Source organism: Hakea prostrata, chromosome 10 (genome assembly GCF_041222555.1).
Source record: "Hakea prostrata isolate BN-2017 chromosome 10, UWA_Hpros_2, whole genome shotgun sequence".
In the NCBI taxonomy this organism is placed as follows: Eukaryota; Viridiplantae; Streptophyta; class Magnoliopsida; order Proteales; family Proteaceae; genus Hakea; species Hakea prostrata.
The window spans coordinates 40,088,467-40,110,248 of record NC_142609.1 but is presented as its reverse complement, the minus strand read 5'-3'; the positions used below and the strand labels follow the sequence as shown (position 1 = coordinate 40,110,248).

Here is a 21,782-nt window from a genome sequence, read left to right as displayed (position 1 = left end):
TATAAAAAACGTATTTGTATTGAAGAAAAAAAAAACACAGTGTTGGGTCCCACATTCGTGAACGTGGGTGGATGGGTGGAGGGGTGGATGGGATCTGCACTCTTCTGTGAGAGAACTGAGAAGAGAAGCGGAAAGCTCTGCCACACAAATGCTCCATAGTTAGCAGCTGAAGAGAGAGGGGTGCAAAATGTATCTTCGCAGAATGGCTTCATCGAAGTCACCTTTCGCTCCCTATCTTCAGCTTTCGAATACTCGAACCAATTCGTTTACAGGAAAACCATGTTTATTTCTCCCTCTCTTACCTTTGAAGAGTTTGATTTCCACTGCGACTGGTATTAGGGTTTACTCTCAGATAAAGAAAGCCAAATTCTCCTCAACAGCATCGTCAGCCATCGCCACCGGTTCGCCTGAAGCTGCGACAGTGGCCGAGGATAGCATTCCTGTAGAAAATTCTGTGAAGGAACAGGAGGTTATTCTTCCCACCAACGAGTCCTCGGAGAAATTGTTAAGAATTCGACACACGGTAATTAAAGACAATAGTTCGATTTCTGTTCTTGTTTTTTTACTATAATTGAATCCATAATGTCAGAATGAGATATAAATTTTGCTCCTAACATCGGTGCTTGTTGGAATTCCCCGTTGACCGGGTTTCTGTTGGTGTTTAATTACAGTGTGCACATGTTATGGCCATGGCTGTTCAGAAGCTCTTCCCAGAGGCTAAAGTGACTATCGGACCATGGATAGAAAATGGGTTTTACTATGACTTTCATATGGAACCTTTACAGGACCAGGAGTTGAAGAGGATTAAAAAGGAGATGGTAAGCAAAGCCATTATAAACTTGGGAAAAGAAATTCATTAACCTATGTTTTCTGGGTACAGAATTTATTTGTTACATCATCTGTAGGATCGCATTATTAGCCGAAATTTACCACTAGTAAGAGAAGAGGTATCGAGAGATGAAGCTCAGAAAAGAATAAAGGCCATAAACGAACCTTACAAGATGGAGATTTTGGAAAGTATTAAAGAAGATCCCATCACAATCTATCACATTGGTCAGTCTTCTTTCTTCCTTGCCTGTTAAGCTTTACCTTTTATTCCCCTTCATGTTACAGTATATCATTCTGTCTGGATGGCTCACATACATTTTAGTAGTCATTTAAATTACTTGAAACCCATCCACCAGTCGAGGGCTTAGAAAAGCTTTTTCCTCATTTATGTGCACTTGAAAGTAATGAAAACTGTACTTTGTTCCCTATTTTAAAATTTCCAGTACTTCTGTTTTATCTCTTTATCTTTTGCTGTAGAAAAATTTGATCAGTCACCTTCTTTTAAGTGTGTGATGCCCCTTTAAGAATACATCCAACTTGTGCTATGGAGGCTTATTATGATTCTTTAGTTTACCTTCAACACTGTGCTAGGATTTTCCTCAGGTAGATTTCGGAAGAGACTTGGCAATAATTCTTCATTTACCATTGTGAGATACAACAGTTAATTAGTGCTAACAAAGGGATAGTCTAGGTGGAAAAGAAAGAGTCACCTACAAAAATTTTAAATATTTAAACAGATCAAATTATGCCTTATTAAATGGTTTATTCGTAGTTTAACTTTTGTAGCAATCTCTAATCTGCCTTGAGGTTCTTGGCTGTCAACTCAAGCTGATTCTCATCGAATTACCATATACTTGAGATAAGCACACATATCCAGTTCTTCGTCACACTCAATTTTGTCTTCTACAAAATATTAAGCCTTCAGGTCTTGTGTCACTAGTTCAACCAATGAAATCCTTAGCCTTCCTTTTGTCCCTTCAACAGATCAATCTCCAAGGTGGAATCACTAGTCTTTGCTATATACAACTACACTTAGTTAACTTTCCTTATCTTGTTGGCTATCAATATTATACCTCGGTTGGTGTGAATTACTCCATTTCCTACTCTATCCTTCCATACCTGGCCAGTGATTCGAATTCATCTGCTTGGCAGTTACACTCATTTTGTGGATATTCTGTTTTTCTCGTGGTCACATCTCAGTGTGATTCATAAAACATGCCTAGTCTAACAGTTCTCTTGTGTTCCAATTTAATTTCTCCAATGTCTCTTCCCTAAAGCTGTAACAGTGTTGGATTGGCAGGGTTTTCAAAACCCTGAGCCTGCCAGTTGGGCTTGGCTGGGCCAAGTCAAACATTCATCTCTCACCCTGACCCTAATTCAGGGTTTGGGCTGTCAGGGCCAAACTTGCACCTCTGCTCTTCTGTCTTCCTTATGAATGATTGAAGCAAGTTGATGAAGGTGGATATGATGAAAAAAATGACGAATTCTTAGGAGCTCAGCAATACTACTACTATCTGAGTATACTTCGTAGGTCTGGTCGGTTTTGTTGCGTTGTGATCACCCAGGAACCAAATATGGGTAAAAAACAGCCAAAATATGAGAGTTGTCTCAGTTTCGTAAAAGAATCCCTATTTTTTACTTGACTGGTTTCAATAGATGGCTACGGTATTTTCTTTTAGAAATCTCAATATATTTTCGACCAATGAATGCCAAGTTTTGACCAATTGCAACCTATTTCAACCAATCTAATTTGGGTTGTTTTGATAGTTTTGACCTGTTTCAATGGTTTCAATCACTTTTGATCAGCCCATCAAATGTAAAGTTTGAGCCAAAGAATGCCTGGTTTTGAACAATTCTAGTTTCTGGCTGGTCAGAACCTTGGTTGCCACTGAAATCCTTATCCTTGTGATCACCCATTAATGTATGGGATAAGCTACGCTCCAACTAGTTGGGTCACCTCATGAAGCCTATGCATTAGGTGAAGTGCCTGGTTATTTTTATCTAGTTCCCAGTTGCAGTGTTCATAAGATTAGATTTGTTGTGAGACCCTTGTCATATATTTCCTGTTGTGTACTACTTTTTTGCTTCTTTAACTTTTTCATGTTCTTTCCAGGTAATGAGTGGTGGGATCTTTGTGCTGGACCCCATGTTGAAACTACTGGCCTTATAAACAAAAAAGCAGTTGAGCTTGAATCTGTAGCTGGGGCATATTGGAGAGGGGATGTAAAAAATCAAATGCTGCAGAGGATCTATGGCACTGCATGGGAAAATGAAGAACAGTTGAAAGCATACCTTCACTTTAAAGAGGAGGCAAAACGCCGTGATCATAGGCGCCTTGGCCAAGATCTTGATCTATTTTCTATACAGGTGAGGTGCGCTTAGAATCCTTTTCTGAAATGGTATTTTTGGTATTGGTAGTAGACTATGGATTTTATTTATGAAATTTGATAGTGATCAGTTTATTAGGTTTTATGGTATGTTAGATGTCGGAACATGTTGCAATAAGATAATGGTTGTTATATTCTGATAAAAGCACGAATCGTCTGTTACTTGTCTAATCAACCTTAGGTATTTCCCAACATTCCTTTTTTATTCTCAGGGCTTTATTGGAAACATTTAAAATGAAAAGTGGGTGGGGGTGGACATCAACCTTTTATTACTGCTATAAGGTCAAAAAATCATCGGAATAAAGTAAAGTGTTTAATTTATCATATGAATCGTAGGGAAAAGTAATCACAGCAACCATCTTTAGTTGCGTAGTGCCCAGCATAAAAAGACAGTCACAAACAAAAGAAACAAAATTCCAAGTCACAAATGGGAAACTTAATGAAGTCATTGATTCATCGTCCCAGTGACTAACCTATCCATATCCACCTAGCAGCAACTGAATCTTTGGCAGCATTGAACTTACGTATGATTCAGTAGGTCTGCACTGTAGATGATGGTCCTGGTGAGAGGCGAGAGCACTTGCATATTGAAACAACAATATGAAAGTTCTATTTATGCTATCCCAAAATAATAAGCCAAGCATTTGCCTCAACATAGTGGCATTCTGATGATTAATAATATTTTAATAACTTTATTTGTTTCTTCTTATTATTTTAAGCACAGGGTCAGCATCTTATTGGAGACCAAGCATACATGTAAATTCTTTTCTTTTCGCTGGTTCACTAATAGTGAATCCAATTTTTGTAATGCTAATGCTTGATTAATGTTTCTGTTCTTCTTACTTTATTCTCCCAAGCATTGCTGCTGAATCTACTTATTTGCCATTTAATTATGTGCCAGAAGATGATTTATATCTCATTTAGTGAGATCTTCTGTTGGGTTGGTGACATTTTTTGCAGGATGAAGCAGGTGGGGGTTTAGTATTTTGGCATCCAAAGGGTGCCATAGTGAGGCACATAATAGAAGATTCATGGAAAAGAATACACATAGGACACGGTTATGACTTGTTGTACACCCCACATGTAGCAAAGGTAGACCTCTGGAAAATCAGTGGTCATCTAGACTTCTACAAGGAGAATATGTATGACCAAATGAGCATTGAGGATGAACTCTATCAACTTCGACCAATGAACTGTCCCTACCATATTCTGGTCTACAAAAGGAAGCAGCACTCATATAGAGACTTTCCAATTAGAGTTGCTGAGCTGGGTACTGTATATCGGTATGAGCTTTCGGGAAGCTTACATGGCTTGTTTCGTGTAAGAGGTTTTACTCAGGTATACATCTGCCGTTTGAGGCCAGGACATGCTAACTTGTAAGGTTTTAAAACTTATTTTGGCATTAAACAGACTTTTGACAAGTAATTTTGTGGCACTATCCAACCAAAGGATGCTCTTAAATTATATGAAGTAATTACTTTCAATCCTCTGTAGGATGATGCACACATATTCTGCTTGGAGAATCAGATCAAGAATGAAATTAGGGGTGTTCTGGATCTAACTGAAGAAATATTGCTCCAATTTGGCTTCAGCAAGTACGAAGTGAACCTTTCCACAAGACCGGAGAAAGCTGTGGGATCTGATGATATATGGAACAAGGCAACAGTCGCTCTTAAAGATGCATTGGATGATAAAGGTTGGGACTACCAGGTTGATGAAGGTGGTGGTGCTTTTTATGGTCCGAAGATTGATCTCAAAATTCAGGATGCTCTTGGAAGAAAGTGGCAATGCTCAACTGTGCAGGCAAGTAATTTATTAGAATGAGTTGCAGTTTGCTGAATGTGCTATCTGAGTTTTTGCTTTAAGTGATCATTTGTCCATTTATCTTGTGGCAACTGAGACCTTTTCGGAGGCCTTATTTAAAATGGTTCCTTAGAGCATGAGAAGAAGTTCTACTCAGTGTAGTAGGCTGAAATGGAAAAAGAAGTTGATTCACATGATACCACAATCTCGTAGTCTCTAATGTTTGATCAACGAGGGATTCCTCACCAGTAGGCATGGTCATCTTTTTGCCTGGTTCAGTATAATTTCCTATAAATATAATGAGACTGCTTCAATGCATGGTAGCTTTTCTTTAGAATTCTATCTTTTGATTGTGGTATACATTTATGTCATCTTCTTTTTGACCATGCCGTGGATTAATGTCTTCAAGTGCCATTAGATGCACTGAGCCATTCAGACTAGTTTAGTTTAAGCATTGTTTACCCCCTGCTATCTTTTAGCTGCAAGTTGATAGTCATTGTTTTTGTTGTGGTCATGCATCAGATGCTAACTCCATTAGGAACTAATATATTCTTCTCGGTAATGTCAACAGGTTGATTTTAATTTGCCAGAGCGGTTTGATATTACTTATGTTGATCATAACTCAGAGAAGAAGCGGCCAATCATGATACACCGAGCCGTGCTTGGGTCTTTAGAGCGCTTCTTTGGGGTCCTTATAGAGCATTATGCTGGCGATTTTCCATTATGGCTTTCTCCAATCCAAGCCCGTATATTACCTGTCACTGATACTCAAGTATGTAGTGCTTCCATGATTTGACCAATTTAGGCATTCTAGGTTATCATAATATCATCAACCGATATCTTATTTGATAACCTTGATTGCCATGTGAATATTTTTGTGCCCTTACTTAAAAGCATGCATATATGCTTTTGCAGCTTGAGTACTGCAGCAAGGTGATGAAAAGGCTGAAAGATGACGGTATCAGGGCTGAAGCTTGCCATGGTGAGCGCTTGCCAAAGCTCATAAGAAATGCAGAGAAGCAGAAGATCCCCTTAATGGCAGTTGTGGGTCCCAAAGAAGCTGAAACCCAAACTGTTACTGTTAGATCTAGGTTTGGTGGAGAGCTTGGAACCATGACAATTGATGATTTCATATGCAGAATCAAGTCTGCAATTGACAGCAGAACTTCAATTTAGGCTGCATCATTTCATCAGATATATTGGGTCAGTTATGGAAGGATGGAACGTCAACATACTTGTCTTTAAGCAGATCATGCATTGATATAATTGTAAAATAGATTTGAGACACATACTTAGAATTTTTTTTTCTTCTTTTTTGTGGGGAGGGGAACACATACTTTATTTGGATAGTAAACTAAACTAAAGCAAAGAATTGTTATTATTTTTACAGTACTTGCTGTTTTGATTCCTTATCATTTGTTTAGCTGTATATCATCAAGTGGAAGATATCCCTGGACAGCTCAGTCCAATTTCGTTATTATTAATTGTTGTAACTCTATCAGCAAGGAACAGAATTAGTTAGCTTCGAAAGCTCTTTTTGGTATCAATTCTCATTCTCTATTATGCTTACTTAAAAGAAATAAGTACAAGAATTCATTACTGATCAAGAATGAAAAATGTTTTGGCGAATTTTATCGAAATTAAATTATGAAATGAAAAATAAGTTTGGTGTCAAATAAAAATTGTTAGTAAATAATAGTGAGCAAGTGACAAAAGAGGGAAAAATTATGGTTTTTATAAAAAGATATATATTGACTATTTTATCCTCATCTTAACCATAAAAGTTTAAGTAAACTTGTGCATAAATGAAGAAAATGAAATTATTACCATAATTCATAATAGACAAAAAGTTTATTATAGATTTTGGAAGTTTTTCTATTATTTTAAATAAAAATAAAACTGATAATAGATATCAAACAACTTAAAATAATGAAAAAACCTCATAATAGAGAATGAGAATTGATGCCAAAAAGAGCTGATTCGTTATTTGATGGGTTGGTTCTACGTGATTAACTGTGCTAGGATCTTTAACAGAATTAAATGCAAGGATCTTATTAATTACAAACTGTTGAAGTGTTCCATTTAAATATATCTTCTGAACTTTTGAGTACATTTTCTTTGTTAACACCAACTCCAGTATTAACCATCATTTTTCTTCCCTTATTCTATCAATACTAAAAGAATACAAATCTAGAATCACTAAAAATTCAATCCCAAGCATAGTTTTTGATCTCTAATGCTTGGCGTTCTCGAACCCATTGATGCAATACTCGTAATCATCGATCGTCTGGTCAATCTCTTCTTGAGTGTTCATGACAAAAGGTCCATACTGCACTACAGGTTCACCTATTGGTTCTCCTCCAACCAAAATGAACCTGAGAAGCTTCGAGGATTGGTTCCATGCTTCTACTCCATCACCGGAGCCTAAAAGAAGAATGTTGTGTGCTTTGGTAGGTGAAGACTCTTGGCTGCAAAAGACACCTTCCCCTTCTAGGACATAGACGAATGAATTCCACTTGGATGGGATAGGCTGCTGGAGATGAGCTCCTGGCTTTAGTGTGAAATCCAAGTACATTGTTGGAGTTCTTGTGTAAATCGGTGATTTGGTTCCCAATGCCTCCCCTGCTATAACTCTAACTTGGATTCCATCTTTTGCAACTTCTGCCACATCTTTGCTTAGCATCTCTTGATATCTTGGCTCAATCCTGACATGATCATGGATACAACATATTCAGCACACAAAGGTCTAATGTGTAAGTAAAATTTGGGACAATATTGAGCTTCAGCGATTCCTCATTTAGAATGATGATGGTAAATTAAGTTTGTGTCAGCAAGGATAAGGTCTCTGTTCCTTACATTTTGTTCTTGGAAGAGAGGTTGATCCACAACTGTAGACCCTTCTGAGTTCCCTGACTTGCAGGCATTTCTGAGTGAACAATTCCTTTACCGGCTGTCATCCATTGTAAGTCACCTGCCCTTATGGTTCCCTTGATGCCCTTTGAAATCTTCATGTGTAACAGCTCCCTGTGACCCAAAGACAAATATATCAGAAACCAACAATCCTTCAATAACGAATGCAAAAACTTTAAAAGCTCTTCTTGATCTGCAACAAGATGTAACAATGAAATGCTTAAGTAAAGATTTTAAAATCCTGCTTTATAGTTACACTAGACCATCATTCATGGATTGGCAAAATGATGTCTTTATTTATTCGATATCTACCTGCAACATGTAGGTGACGGTTTCAAAACCTGCAAATCAAGAAGAGATTTATTTAGATTATGATTTAAGCATCCTCAGAAAGGCAATTTGAAACTTGTTCTTTAAGAAATATCAGGTGCAGAGAGAGAAGGAACAGAATGTTACCTCTGTGTGGATGATCAGGAAATCCACCGGGAGCTGTAACTGAAAGATTCAGAGGAAAACCAAACCAAATTTTAGAAGGATTCAAAGAGAAACAGGAGAAGAGAAAAAAAATCCCACAAATTGGAAAAGAGAAAAAAAAAACAGACCTTGGAATTCATCTAATACTAGGAAAGGGTCGAAGTATCTGAGCTCAAACCTGTAGAAATCAATAATCCATTAACCAGAAGCACTGAAATGAATCAAGAGTCTGAGAGTGTAGTTGATGAAAACAAATAGAAGAAAGACAGAGTCCCAGTGTGGAATTTCTTACCTTCCTATGCTTCGTCTAACAACAGCACCAGCTCCTTCTCTTTGAGCTATGGCCTGAAACTTCTTAACCACAAAGCGAGGTTCTCTAAAAGCACCTGAGATCTCTGTTCCAGGCATTATTTTCCTCTTGTCTCCACAACAACTTGGATCTTTTGAACAAGAAGGGGAAGATGTTTGTGTATTTACAGAGAAACGAAAATCAATTAATGGGATAAGGGAAACCAAAACCCAGACAAGAATGGGACCCCAAATCAAACAGGTGAGGAATGATTCAAGAAATGGTGAAGAGATCATGAGAATGAGTGAGACTAGCTACCCACCACGACAGTACTTATAACAGAAAGTTTTAAAAGTCCATTAATGGCGAGTCAAAGGCTTGGCTGCACCAATTATACCAGACCCAATTAATGGAAGAAAGAGTTCATTATAAATTTGGTGAAAGTCAAAGTCTTGAAAGGCAATTCCTTCCTTCCACTCATCCAGTTCTCCAGGCTTGTTTGATGCCTACTCCTTATCTTTATTTTGAAATTCTGGTTTTCAAATACAAATATACAATGACGTTACAGTGACGTGGTGATTCGATGATGTCATGTTGTGTCATGATGATGTCTTATCCTATCTGAAATCTCGGCCGTTGGTTTAAAGTTGATATTAACAGCAGTTGATTTGAGTGATGATCTTTTTGACCAATATATTTCAAGCATATGCCAACTTGATGGTTGTGATAACACGCACATAAATTCTTTTTATTTTTTATTTTTTGGGAAAACACACACAGATCTACTTGTTCTTTGGTGTGCTTTTGGTTGGAACTTGGGTCCTGCGCAATAAATGCGCAGGACCATCAAGCCATTCACTTTGGGCTGTGGGATTGGAATTTTGGTGAAAATTTCGGATCCTACGGCCAAAATTTCGGCTTGATGATCCTGCGCAGGATCCAAGCTTTTTCGCTTTTGGTTGGGTTGAATAGGTTTACGCATCTATCTAACTTTCTTCCTATTGGTTTTGGTGAGTTAGGATCAACTTTCCCATTGTGCACCCTGACAACTTCCCGACCACACAAAACAATGGGGCCCACGGTAAAAAACACTTTTTAAAAAAAATTAAATTAAATTAAAATTAAAATTTCACCCGTGGGCCCCACTATATTTTTGTGATTGGGAAACCAATGGGAGAGCACAAAATCCTAATTCGAGAGATAAATGAAGTGAGTGGGATAAATATATGTTAAAGTTATCATCATCTATCTTTGTGCTATTTTTGTATCTTTCTATCACACATTCGGAGTAGAGTCTATTTTTAAATTCTGGCAGAAAAATCAAACGTGACCTTTCCTCTTAATTTGTGGTGTAAAAGTGGGAGAGCAACTTGACTTCAATGTTGCGTAATCAGTGCACAACATTATGTTGCGACCGTTTTTCAAAAAGTGTGAAAACACACTTTTGAAAATGGACGGTCAAGAAGAAAATCTCAGTCGAGATTGAGATGTCAACCATTTGCTACAGGTGTTGTGCATTAATTGTGCAACACCCAAGAAATTTTAGCGTGAAAGAACACAAACCTCTACACATCAAGATAGATGATTCAAACTTATTATGGTAAATTAGGATCCTCTATCTATTACACTACTCTCACTTTTTTATCGTTCATTTACTAGACAACTTACCTCCGGGAATTGGGAAGTAGGTAGAGGAATATCCTTCCTTTACACCGTCTATCACATATTTGGGAGGGAAGACTTCTTTATCTCTAGTGCATCTTCTTAGTCTTAAATATTTGGTAAAGAAGTATGAAGAAGAACAATGCTGGACCCACCTTTAGTCTACCTTATATGTATTTAAAGAAATTTCCTTCCTCATGACTTTGACAAGACAAGAGATCCAGTAGATCCGATGGTTGTTGAGACATCACCTCAATAATGAAATGGAATTGATATTAAGTTTAGTCGGATTTAATTTATTGACGCATTTGACACACAAGCATGACGTCTGAGAAAAGCCACTACTTTAAAATTTGGTACTAAAGAACTTCTCTTCAGATATGACCGGTAAGTAAGTTAACAAGGAAGTGAGAGAACATATTCGTTTCAGATAAAGTATATGGAGTGGAAATTTTATTTATTTTATAGATGTGTGTACCATCACATTAATAGTAAGTCGCATAAAAGAGTTGTGATTAAATTAAAAAAATAAAATAATATAATTTAATAAATAGACGTCAACTTTTTGATGTAATATTAGGACATATGTTACACATTTACAAGGAAATGAATGATCGATTTTCTTATTAGAAATGGACTGGATATTAATCTATACAACATGTCTCTAGTTTGGCCTTTTACCAACTGAACCATTATTCGGATTAAATTTATGCTTTGATTGGTTTTGATTATTAATCTTTTGTACTGAGATCATAGTATTTGAGATCCTAAAATAAGCATGGGCTTAGGCACTAGTATCATATTATGATACATATTGAATTGATATGATTAATATCGTATTAGTTATATTGTAAGGGTAAGGGATAACTAAAAAAAAGACTTTCTTTTCAACAATGAAAAGGGCAAAAATGCATCTAGTGCTATTGATTTCAGTCAATGGTCTTTGGATAGCATTCTATTTTTATGTAAGTTAAATCTTTAGTCAAATTAGAGTACATGCTAATGTCTAAAATATTGGTATGTATATATGCTTCACCATATGTTGGAGGTGTGCCAATTGAAAGAAGACACATTTGATCAAGTTAGCATATGATATTTAACATGTGGAGACCATGTCTTATGTATCCTCCATTGTTTTGAAATTATGACTTATTGACAAAAAGAGTTATTTGATTGAATTATACTTTGTAATTTAATATGTGGATAGCATGTCTTATGATTGAATCAGACTTGAATATTTTAATATGTAAAATATAATTTTTATTATTTATTATTATTAATTTTTTTTGTAGAGATATTCGTACCAGTTTACACGTACTTCGAGTAACTCTAAAGTGAGAGTTTATACATTGGAAAGAAGTCATGACCTTATGATTTTTTAAAATTTTCTAATAAAAAGCCCTTTTGACTTTGGATCTTTTTAGCTTTGGGTCATCTAATCTCCTTTCTAGTGTGAAATATCAGTATTTGATAAAAAAATTCATTATAAATCTATATTAAATCCTGGCTCTGCCCTTGTTCTATTAAATCCTGGCTCTATTCCTATTCTATAATAACAAACTCTACCAATCCCACCTCCTTATAATAAATGAGCTTCAAATTGTGTATTAATTTATAATTTTTTTCTTTTTTAATCTTCATGGTAGTAACTTATTTTTGTACACATTGACAGCTTCCAACATTAGATTTTAATAAATCATTTCTAATTTTCTAATAAAAGAAAACTTCTATTTTAAATAAAAGACAACAAAATTTATTTTTAATCTTGATATCATCAGTATGTCTTACACTCCTACATGTCAAAAAACAATAAAGGTTTTGAATATCATTTTTTGGACATGTATAAAATTCCATTCGAATAGAAGACATGTATTAATTTTTATACTAGGTTTCAAAAATATTTTTGACATTTCTGTTACTAGGTAGAATTTTTTTAAGTTTGGTCTGTTTTGGACGGTGGTCTACTTTAGATTTTTTATTTTATATTATATTATTTGTCTTATTAGCTGTTGTATTGCATTAATGTTAGGGTTATTTAATTGTAACTTTATGGAGTTGTTATGTTTTTGTTATTTAATATTTAATGATCTCACATGATGTGTGAAATTTAATTGTTCAAAATTAATTTTATTAATTTAATTATTTTTAATAATTAAGGTGTATGGGTCAAATTATATGAGTGAAGGTCAAGGTGTCTTATGAGTAGCAAGTCCATAGTATTTTATGTACATCTTTGGTATGTATTTGTTGACTTTGACTTTAATTGAGCAAGGATTTTAAATTTATTCACATATTAAACAAATAGCGATGTTAAACTTGTCTTTGATTAAATACTTAATTTTTTTTTCTCTAGTGTATTTCTTTTTGGTAGAAAGAAAATTTATTAAGAAATTGTAGCCATAGAGTGATATTTGATCAAATGGTTGGTCTTTGTCCAACCTGGTTGATTCGGCTTAGGAATCTATTACTCTATTAGAGTTTTTTTTTTAGGTCGGATCTTTTACTCTATTAGTAAACCTAAGAACATATATGACAACGACATGAAGAAAAGATATGCCGTAAGTCTGTAACTATAAAATGTCAAAAATGATACTATCTTGCTCCAACAAATTGGCTTAATTTTGCTTCAATTGATGAATAAATTACACACAGTCCAAATTCAGTGATAATGTTTTTTAAACCCAAATTTGCAATACAAAATAAATTTGCTCAAATGGCTGAGGCTTCTCCAAAAATGACTAATCTACAACAACTCATAGAGTCACTAGAAATCAAATTTCGTCGATCATCTTTCAAACAACACCACCATTCCTCTTTTTTTTTGTTCTCCCTCCAACCAAGAGGAATCACTATTAATCTTAATATAATTTTTGGGAGGGAAAGTGCAGACTTGGTTCTCCACCACTTCATGAGAATTCAGGGTATCTGACTCGTTCAAATTTGAATATGAATAAGAATTGACTGAAACAAGTTTAATATAGGCCTTCTTTGCTACATGTATAAAAGATCAAACATATTTCTTGAATGCCAAATCATTATTCAGTCTCCAAATCATTATGTGGATAGCATGTCTAATAAGAATCGAGGGACAAAAAGAAATTTCCCAGAATTTTTTTTTGATTGAATTAGACTTGAATTTTTTAATTAAATTTTAATTTTTTTTAAAGGTATTCAGACCTGTTTACATATATCTCAAGTAAGTCTAAAGGGTGAGTTTGTATAATGGAAAGAAGCAATGACCTTATGGGAGAGTAACTTTTAGCATCTTACTTCTAATTTGTTGATCAATATCAACTAAGCCCATCTCTTAGCTAATGCAGCGTTGGTAAAATGGTAGAGATCCATGCTTCTCAGTGGAGAGGTCATTGGTTCTCGACCCTTGCAGACAACGATGTAATCAAGGTGCGCGCAAGTTGATCCTTATGAAGCTCAGCTTCAAAAAAAAAAAAAGAAACCCATCTCTTAGGATTCTAATTGCCAAAATCAACACTCTTTACAACATGGGCGAGTTCTCCTCTAGGCTCTGGCCAAGCCTCCCCCCACCTCTCCCCTTGGAGGTGTGCCAATTGAAAGAAGACACATTTGGTTAGGTAAGCATATGATAAAAATTTCCTAATAGAAAGCCTTTTTGACTTTGTATCTTTTTAGTTGTTGGTCATCTAGTCATCTTTCTAGTGTGAAATATTAACAATTAGTAAAAAGTTTATTATAAACCCATGTTGAATCCTGACTCTATTTGTGCTCCTAATAACAAACTCCATTAATTCCACCTCCTTATGGTAAATGAGCCTTAAATTTTATATTAATTTATAAAATATATTTTTCATCTTCATGGTACTAACTTGTCTTAATACAACATAGGCAGCTTCCAACATCAGATTTTAATAAATCATTTTTCAATAAAAGAAAACTTCTATTTGAATAAAAGACAACAAAATTTATTTTTAATATTCATATCATCAGCATCTCTTACACTCTTACATGTCTCTATACAATAAAGGTTTTGAATATCATTTTTTAGTTTAACAAAATTTCATTTGAATAGAAGACATGTATTAGTTGTTACACGAGGTTTCAACAGTATTTTTTATATTTCTATTACTGTGTAGAAATTTTCAAGTTTTGTCTGTTTTAGTCGATGGTCTATTTTGGATATTTTATTCTTATATTATTTTGTTTGCCTTCTCAACTGTTTAATTGTATTAATGTTAGGATTATTTAATTGCAATTTTATGACTTTGTTATGTTTTTGTTATTTAATATAAAATGATCTTTCCCATGAAGTGTGAAATTTAATTATTTAAAACTAATTTTATTTAATTTAATATATTTTAATAATTAAGGTATACAGATCAAGTTATATGAGTGAAGGCCGGGGTGTCTTATGAATAGCATTTTATGCAGTCAACATCTTGGTATGTATTTGTTGACTTTGATTTTAATTGAGCAAAGATTTTTAATTTATTCATACATTAAACAAATAGTCATGTTAAATTTGTTTTATTACTAAATATTTAAAATTTTTTACTAGTGCAATGCTTTTTGGTAGAAGAAAATTTAATTAAGAAATTTTAGCCATGAGTGATGTTTTATCAAATGGTTAGTCTTCGTCCAGTCCAATTGATCCAGCTTAGGAAATAGATGGTCAATATCTTGACAAGGAAATGGACTGGATAAAATTTTGAATCTCTTTACCTCACTTTTCTTCTTTCCTTCCATGCCAACTCGGGAGCTTCTCTGGAGATTCTGAACTAACTCGGCCGATTCAATCCATCTTATCCCATAGATTTTCCTTTCTTGAATCCGGATCATCTCTCCGTCGGAAGAGCACTCTGTGTTCCCCTATGGTTTCCTGACCACAAAAACCAGTGGGGCCCACCCGTGAAAAAAAATTTTAATTTTTTTTCAAAATGTGTTTTTCACCGTGGGCCCCACTGATTTTTGTGGTCAGGAAGCCATGGAGGAGCACAGAGTGTTGCTGCCCAAGCTAGCACTTGACGCCCTACTGAGAGTGCTACCCCGACTGGGAGATGATCCGGACTCTCCTTTCCTTATCTAATAATTAGGGATGGTCGGATAATGCGTTACATCCAAAGCTAATAAGTGCTTATGAACTGTAATCCAGCACTTAACGCATAAGAAACGTTAATTACATCTAAAAGTAGCATTATTAAAATTTCCTAATATGATCCCAGGCCTTAATTAAGCTTCCTCGGTGGCAGCCAGCGAGGACTCAACTGACAGAGAGGACAACCTGATGTGACACTTGACAACAATTGATCAACTGCAAGTTGTCACTTTGATGTTGTCTTATCATCATTTTCATCTCACCGGATTACATCCACGTGTCAAAACATCTAAGTCAATTGTTATTTCATTATTTACTAAAAAAACATTTAAGAATTTCTCACTCTTTAACGGAGAAGTTGTGGGTTCAACTAAGGGTGTCATTTGTGAGTATCTCACCGTTAACCGTATTCGGATAGTCTAAAACACGTCAAATTGGTATTGAAACAATTCGATCGTTTTAATCCTCTCATACCAAACTCAATTATGTTAGAGATATAAATTGTAATTTTACAATCAAAACACTTAACATTTTTCCTATCCCTAATTCCCTATTTCAATTTTTTGTTTCATCATTCACTCATCTTCTTAGATTTACTTGTTTTGTCTCTGTTAATTAGATTTATTTGCTTTATCTATGTTAATTTCAAATTATATAAATTGGTTGATCACAATTTCATTAGGATTTTAATAAACTAATCACAAAAGTGGCATAAGTTCTTTCGCAAAAAATGTACGCACTAGATACCATGTTTAACCGTTTTCCCGCCGATTTATCCGTGTCAACCGTTTTTATAAATCCCGTGTTTTTTGGGATGTCGGTTTTAGGTATTCGTTGATCTGTCTCGAACCGTCATTCCCGTCCGATTGACACCCTTAGGTTCAACCCGGCATGTGTAAGTATCTCACTCCCGATATTCTTATATATAAAAAACGCAATTTGTTATTGAAAAAAATTGATTTTTTAATCCTCTCGGGCCAAACTTATACTAATTATATAACAACAACGACAACAATAAGCCTTGTCCCAACTAAATGGGGTCGGCTACATGGATTCTTGCCCTCCAATCAGTTATGTGCGATTTGAAGCCATGCTAGATACAAAGCCTAAGCTATACATATCCTTTCTAACAGTTTTCAAAATGATGTAATCGAGCTTCGAGGTGTGTAAAAGTTGCTCCGTATAAATACCAGATCTAATTTCTTTTTTTAGCATGTGATTTTTATTGACAAAAAAAAAAAAAAAAAAAAAAAAAAAAAGCATGTGATTTCTATATATATGAGAATGTGGATATTACATATGTTATCTGTAAAAGGCGAACCCACGACCTTTTCACTTAGAGGTATATGTCTTACTCAAGGTCCAACATGTCGACCTATGTCACCATGTCGATGCCTGGCGACACCACCGACACGGTGACACAGGCCTATATATCGAGCGACTTTTTGACCGACAATTATCGAGAGAGAGAGAGAGAGGGGGAGGCTTACGGTTGTTTTCACTTTGTCCTTTGTCCTCCCCTGTTATTGTACTTCTCTTCCACTCTTCTCTTCTTCTCTTCTTTTGCTCTCTAATGGGTGTTTCTTCAAATGAATCCGAAGGGAATAAGCCGTTTAAGTTCTTGATCTATGGCTGCATTGGCTAGATTGGAGGTTTACTAGGTAAGCTTTGTGATGCTCAGTGTATCGAGTTCTCATTATCGTTGAAAGATTTGAAATTGGGAAAGTCATCTTTAGGTGGGAGTGTGAATCCCATGAAGGAGAAGGAGAAGCCCAAGCTAGCACTTGACGCCCTACTGAGAGTAGTGTCGCTGCTCACCTTGTTGGACGACTCCACCTTCCATTGTGCACTCCTCGTCTTCCTCAAGTGTTGCTGCCTGCTACTTGTGGTGGCGGTGGTGGTGGTTGTTTCTGTTACCACCACTATTGTTCCTTTGTGATACCGTTGAGAATCTCTTCCCAAAACTTAGCTTCCTGGAGTGACTGCCACCATTATTCTGATCTCCTATTGATCACCTGCTTCAATCGACATAGATATGCTCAGTTACTTTCTTCATCGTTGTTGGTAACTCCACCAATTGATCTAATTTCGTTCTACTCGAGTCCTCTCGCCGCTGTCGACGATGTTACCGTATCCATTTGAAAAAATCGACAGTGATATTTCGTCAATTTAGTGTATAAGTTGTGTTGTTGGGGGGAATTATGTTGCCCCCTAGTGACTTGACGATATATATCGCCGACACACTGTACCTTGGTTTTACTTCGAAGGGTTGCTCAATCAATTTAATTGAGCATCTCCTAGTAAAGAGGCCTTGGATTCAATACTTCGTGTGGTATATGAATAATTCCCACCTCCTATAATAAAAGCTAAAAAAATTTAATTTTATTCAATTAATTATCATATGACCCCTTAGATATTGCTAAAATTAATGTTATTATTGAGTTATCCATCTTTGCATTAAGAAATCATAGTTAAGAGCTAAAGTAAATTATATTTCGCAAGAAGATAAGAATATCCCCTAACTCTCTTTTTATATGTGAAATATTAATACTAGCTTCTTCCAATGTTAAATCCCAACTTCATTCTATCTTAATCATGAATCAAGACGGCCAAGACTTCTAGTGCTGCGTGCACTAACAGTTCTGGCATCTTCTTGAAGATGCCCGCAAAAACTACATAATTGTAATATTTTCAAACAATAATTCTAAGTCATTGTTATTTTTTTTTTAAGGTTTCGATTTATTTTTTGGTTGTTTCAGTCAATTTTTATTTTTATTTTCATTTTAAAAAGAAATTAATATTAAAATTCATTTTTGGTAAAATTGATTTGATTGCTATTGTCAATAGTGAATTATAGAATAAAAAATAAGTTTGTTAGGTGAATATCTATAAATAATTTTACAACATTTATTTTAATTGGGATGTAAACACAATCTGCAATGTTTTCTAATATGTTAAGAGTTTAACATTCTTACCTTTGTTTTTCAAGTAATATGAGCACATGCTAATTAAGGGCCTCTTTTGGTATCACTTCTTATTATCAATTTTTAATCTTTTTAATGTGTTTGGTGTTCATTTTAAATTTTTATTTTTGATTAAAATAATAGAAATTAACATTAAAATTCATTTGTAATAAACTTGTAGGCTCTTTGATTGCTACAATTATCAATAGTGAATTATAGAGTAAAAAAGTAGTTTGTCATGGTGTATTTATAAATTGTTTGGCATCTATTTGAATTTTATTTTGGATTTAAACATAATCTAATTGAAAAACCTCAAAATTCATAATGAACTTTGTTGTCCATTATGGATTGTGATGAGCACATTCTCATTATGGGCTTCATTTGTGTAAGTTTACTTATCAAGTTCTATATGTTTAATGAGTTGGTAAAATAGTCAATTTACATTCTTTTATATCAACCATACTTTTTCCTTCTTTTCTCACTTATTTACTATCATTTTTAATCAATTTTTTCACTTGACACCAAACTTATTTTCCATTTCATAATTTATTTTCCCATTAAAATTCACCAAACTATTTTTCATTCTTGACCAATAATGAATTCTTGTACTTATTTATTTTAAATAGGCATAATAGAGAATGAGAATTGATAACCAATTTAACATACCACCTCGTCTATTCATTCTTTACTATATGTAAATTCATTCTATTTATTTTAAATAGCCAACATAGTCATTTAAGAATTCATGACAAATAAAACATCTAGAACTCTTTCAAAACGATAAGAATGAATTTGCCTAAATAAAATGCAAAAATAGATTTTTAGAATACATAACAAATTTACCCAAATATAAAAATGTAAATTTACCCAAATATAATACCAAAAAGACATTTCATCTTATAGGTCAATAATATATTTAAGAATGATAAAGTTAAATAATTGATGTTTTATTAGATTATTTAAATTAGTGGTTCTTTATGAATGAGATTTGTTATCAAATTGGATGAATGTTCTTTCAATCCCTGTAGGCTGTACTAAAGAAAAATTAAATATTAATAGATATTTCAAAATGGCACCTGAGAAGTTAGTTACGAATCCAAAAGGTAAAAGAATGATTTTATTCCCTTCACTCGTATTTAGTGGACGTACGGGACTACCCCCAACCCAATCATCTAGAAACCCATGGGCCACCTTAACAGTGTAGTCCTTATTTATTTTTGGTAAACCAGTCTTTATATATATTTTTTATAATAATGTAGATTTTTCAACCAATTATCAAAATGACAATGCAAAAACTCTCATCTAAACCCTAAAAAGCGAAAATCGTAAATTTCAAAATGACCCCATAAGAGAACATTAGGTACATACATTAGAGTTCCAATGAAATAAACAAGTCCTTCCATCCACCAAGTTGAATCGTACGATACCTACTTCCATCATAGATTCCACAAAATGAATAATTTGAATTAATGTGCCGATATAGATCCATCTCCGAAGTCGAGCTCAAGAATTCATTTGATAATGATGAATTCTACTTGAAATCTAAGAAATTGTTTGGTAATAATGAAAAATCTCATCAGTGGTAGGCAAGAAAAGCCCACATTTTTTGTTTGAAAAAAGGAGGTTAAAGGAGAACCTTTTTTATGTATATCCATGAGCATTTGCAAATCATTATGTAGCAAGGCGTGGGAAAGAATCTCTACTCCATCCTCAAAATTGTATCTGTCGGCGAATTTGGCTTTAGGGGAAATCAGACCCCACAAATGTGGAAAAAAATAATCACAAAGTTCCCTTGAAAAGAAGCAGCACGCACAACCCCCTTTGTGATAAACACCAATGCGACCACCACCACCACCACTATCACCACCAACTTGCCATTATCAAAATCTCTATAGAATTTTAGGTTTCACAAAGGTGCAGTGGTCACTGCCCAAAACCTTCATCTCTATCTCTCTTCTTCTCACCTTTAGTCTAAGATGGGTTTGCAAAATTACTACCCAACAAGGATCTCCATCACCTGATCCGATCCCTGACGGCGGCGGCGAAGACGATGATGCATCTCTTGATGGTGATGAAACGGAATCTGTTCAACATGAGGAAGAGTGGCAGAGTTGCTGATGAAAACATAGGTCTAGCAGCAGAATTGCCCATGTTTGCTGCTGCTGCTGATAACGTGGTGGTGGTGGTGGCTGCTGATGGCCATAGACGACGGCATGGATGGAGTTTTAATGGGTTCTCTATGATTTACGCAATTGTGAGAGCTCCTCTTTCTTTGATTTCCTGCATCTCTCATCCTCATGTTAATGGTGCCGATGGTGTCTGGGTTTCTGGTGATTTCACTGCTAGAGTCTCTGAGATGAACCATCTCATGGTTAATGATAGCATGCGCTATGCGATTCTTATGTAGAAAATGAAAATTTCAGAGATCATATGTACTTACAGGCTGGTTACCGATGTTACTTTTTTCTGTTCTTAGTTCATATAAATCGATTATCCATACACGTCTCTGTGATCATAGATAGATCTAATGAATACAGATTTGAAGAGTTTCCCTTTTACCGTTTGATCATATTTCTTTCTCCTTGATGAGTTTATCATTCTTGTTTCAATTTTGCCGAGGTTGTGGTTAGGGATGTTATGTTGTGGGCGTTTTGGTCATTTACAAGTTTAACTTGTTTTTTTTTTTTTTTTTTTTTTTTGGTGAGAATGACATTTATTTAATATTGGAACTAATACAAGCATTGAAGACTGAAACTAATACAAGCATTCACTTACAAATATCATGATAGATTTGGAGGATTTTGCGCTCTGAAGATGAAGCATTATTAATTTGCTTTATCAGATTCAATTATATATAGTATCTTTGACTCTACATCTAATGGCTTAGAGAAGACCCATTCAAATAGCCACTACTTCTGCTATCGATGCTGACTTACAATTGATTCCTCTTGCGAAAGCTATGATAAATTTACCTCTAGAATCACGAATGATAGATTTGGAGTTATTTTCCTTGAGTCTGGGGACCATATACAATAACAATTAATCTTAAAAACATGATGAAGTGGAGGAGACCATTTACCAATCTTTGAATTAGCCTTTGATGCTTGTTGTCGTTCATAACTGAAGAAGCTACCTTTAATCCTAGTTGCAAAAATGAATTTTGAGAAAATTTTATTAGTTGCACTCAACACATCTAAGGGTGAGATATCATTCCCATTAAAAATGAGTTCATTTCGAGCCTTTCATATAAACCACAATAAGAAAGTGACCATTGAGAATCTCTCCTGAGCAAATCTTTTATTTTCCTTAAACAATGGATCCCAAACAACAAATTAACCATTATTTCAAGGAAATATTAGTCACTTGCATTGATAAAGGAGAAACAGAAGAAGCAAACC

The 21,782-nt window shown here is 34.8% G+C and overlaps 2 protein-coding genes and 1 pseudogene across 3 annotated transcripts; 2 read left to right on the top strand and 1 right to left on the bottom strand.

Moving 5' to 3' along the window:
• The first annotated feature begins 92 nt into the window (after positions 1-92).
• EMB2761 (threonyl-tRNA synthetase, putative / threonine-tRNA ligase) lies at positions 93-6,399 on the top strand. Its single transcript, XM_089136805.1, has 8 exons — positions 93-523; positions 672-818; positions 906-1,053; positions 2,942-3,195; positions 4,176-4,553; positions 4,710-5,018; positions 5,590-5,790; positions 5,934-6,399. The coding sequence occupies exons 1-8, from the start codon at positions 188-190 to the stop codon at positions 6,192-6,194; spliced, it is 2,034 nt and encodes a 677-aa protein (XP_088992931.1). The 5' UTR covers positions 93-187; the 3' UTR covers positions 6,195-6,399.
• A 627-nt stretch (positions 6,400-7,026) lies between these two features.
• LOC149002915 (pirin-like protein) lies at positions 7,027-9,110 on the bottom strand (annotated as a pseudogene). Its single transcript, XR_016170197.1, has 6 exons — positions 8,695-9,110; positions 8,531-8,580; positions 8,385-8,423; positions 8,241-8,269; positions 7,875-8,042; positions 7,027-7,723 (listed from the first exon to the last, which is right to left on the bottom strand). The product of XR_016170197.1 is annotated as a pirin-like protein (transcript).
• An 11,117-nt stretch (positions 9,111-20,227) lies between these two features.
• Positions 20,228-20,963, top strand: LOC149002914 (uncharacterized). Its single transcript, XM_089138369.1, has one exon. It carries the CDS (start codon positions 20,435-20,437, stop codon positions 20,789-20,791), a length of 357 nt encoding a protein of 118 aa, XP_088994495.1. The 5' UTR covers positions 20,228-20,434; the 3' UTR covers positions 20,792-20,963.
• Positions 20,964-21,782: the final 819 nt, after the last annotated feature.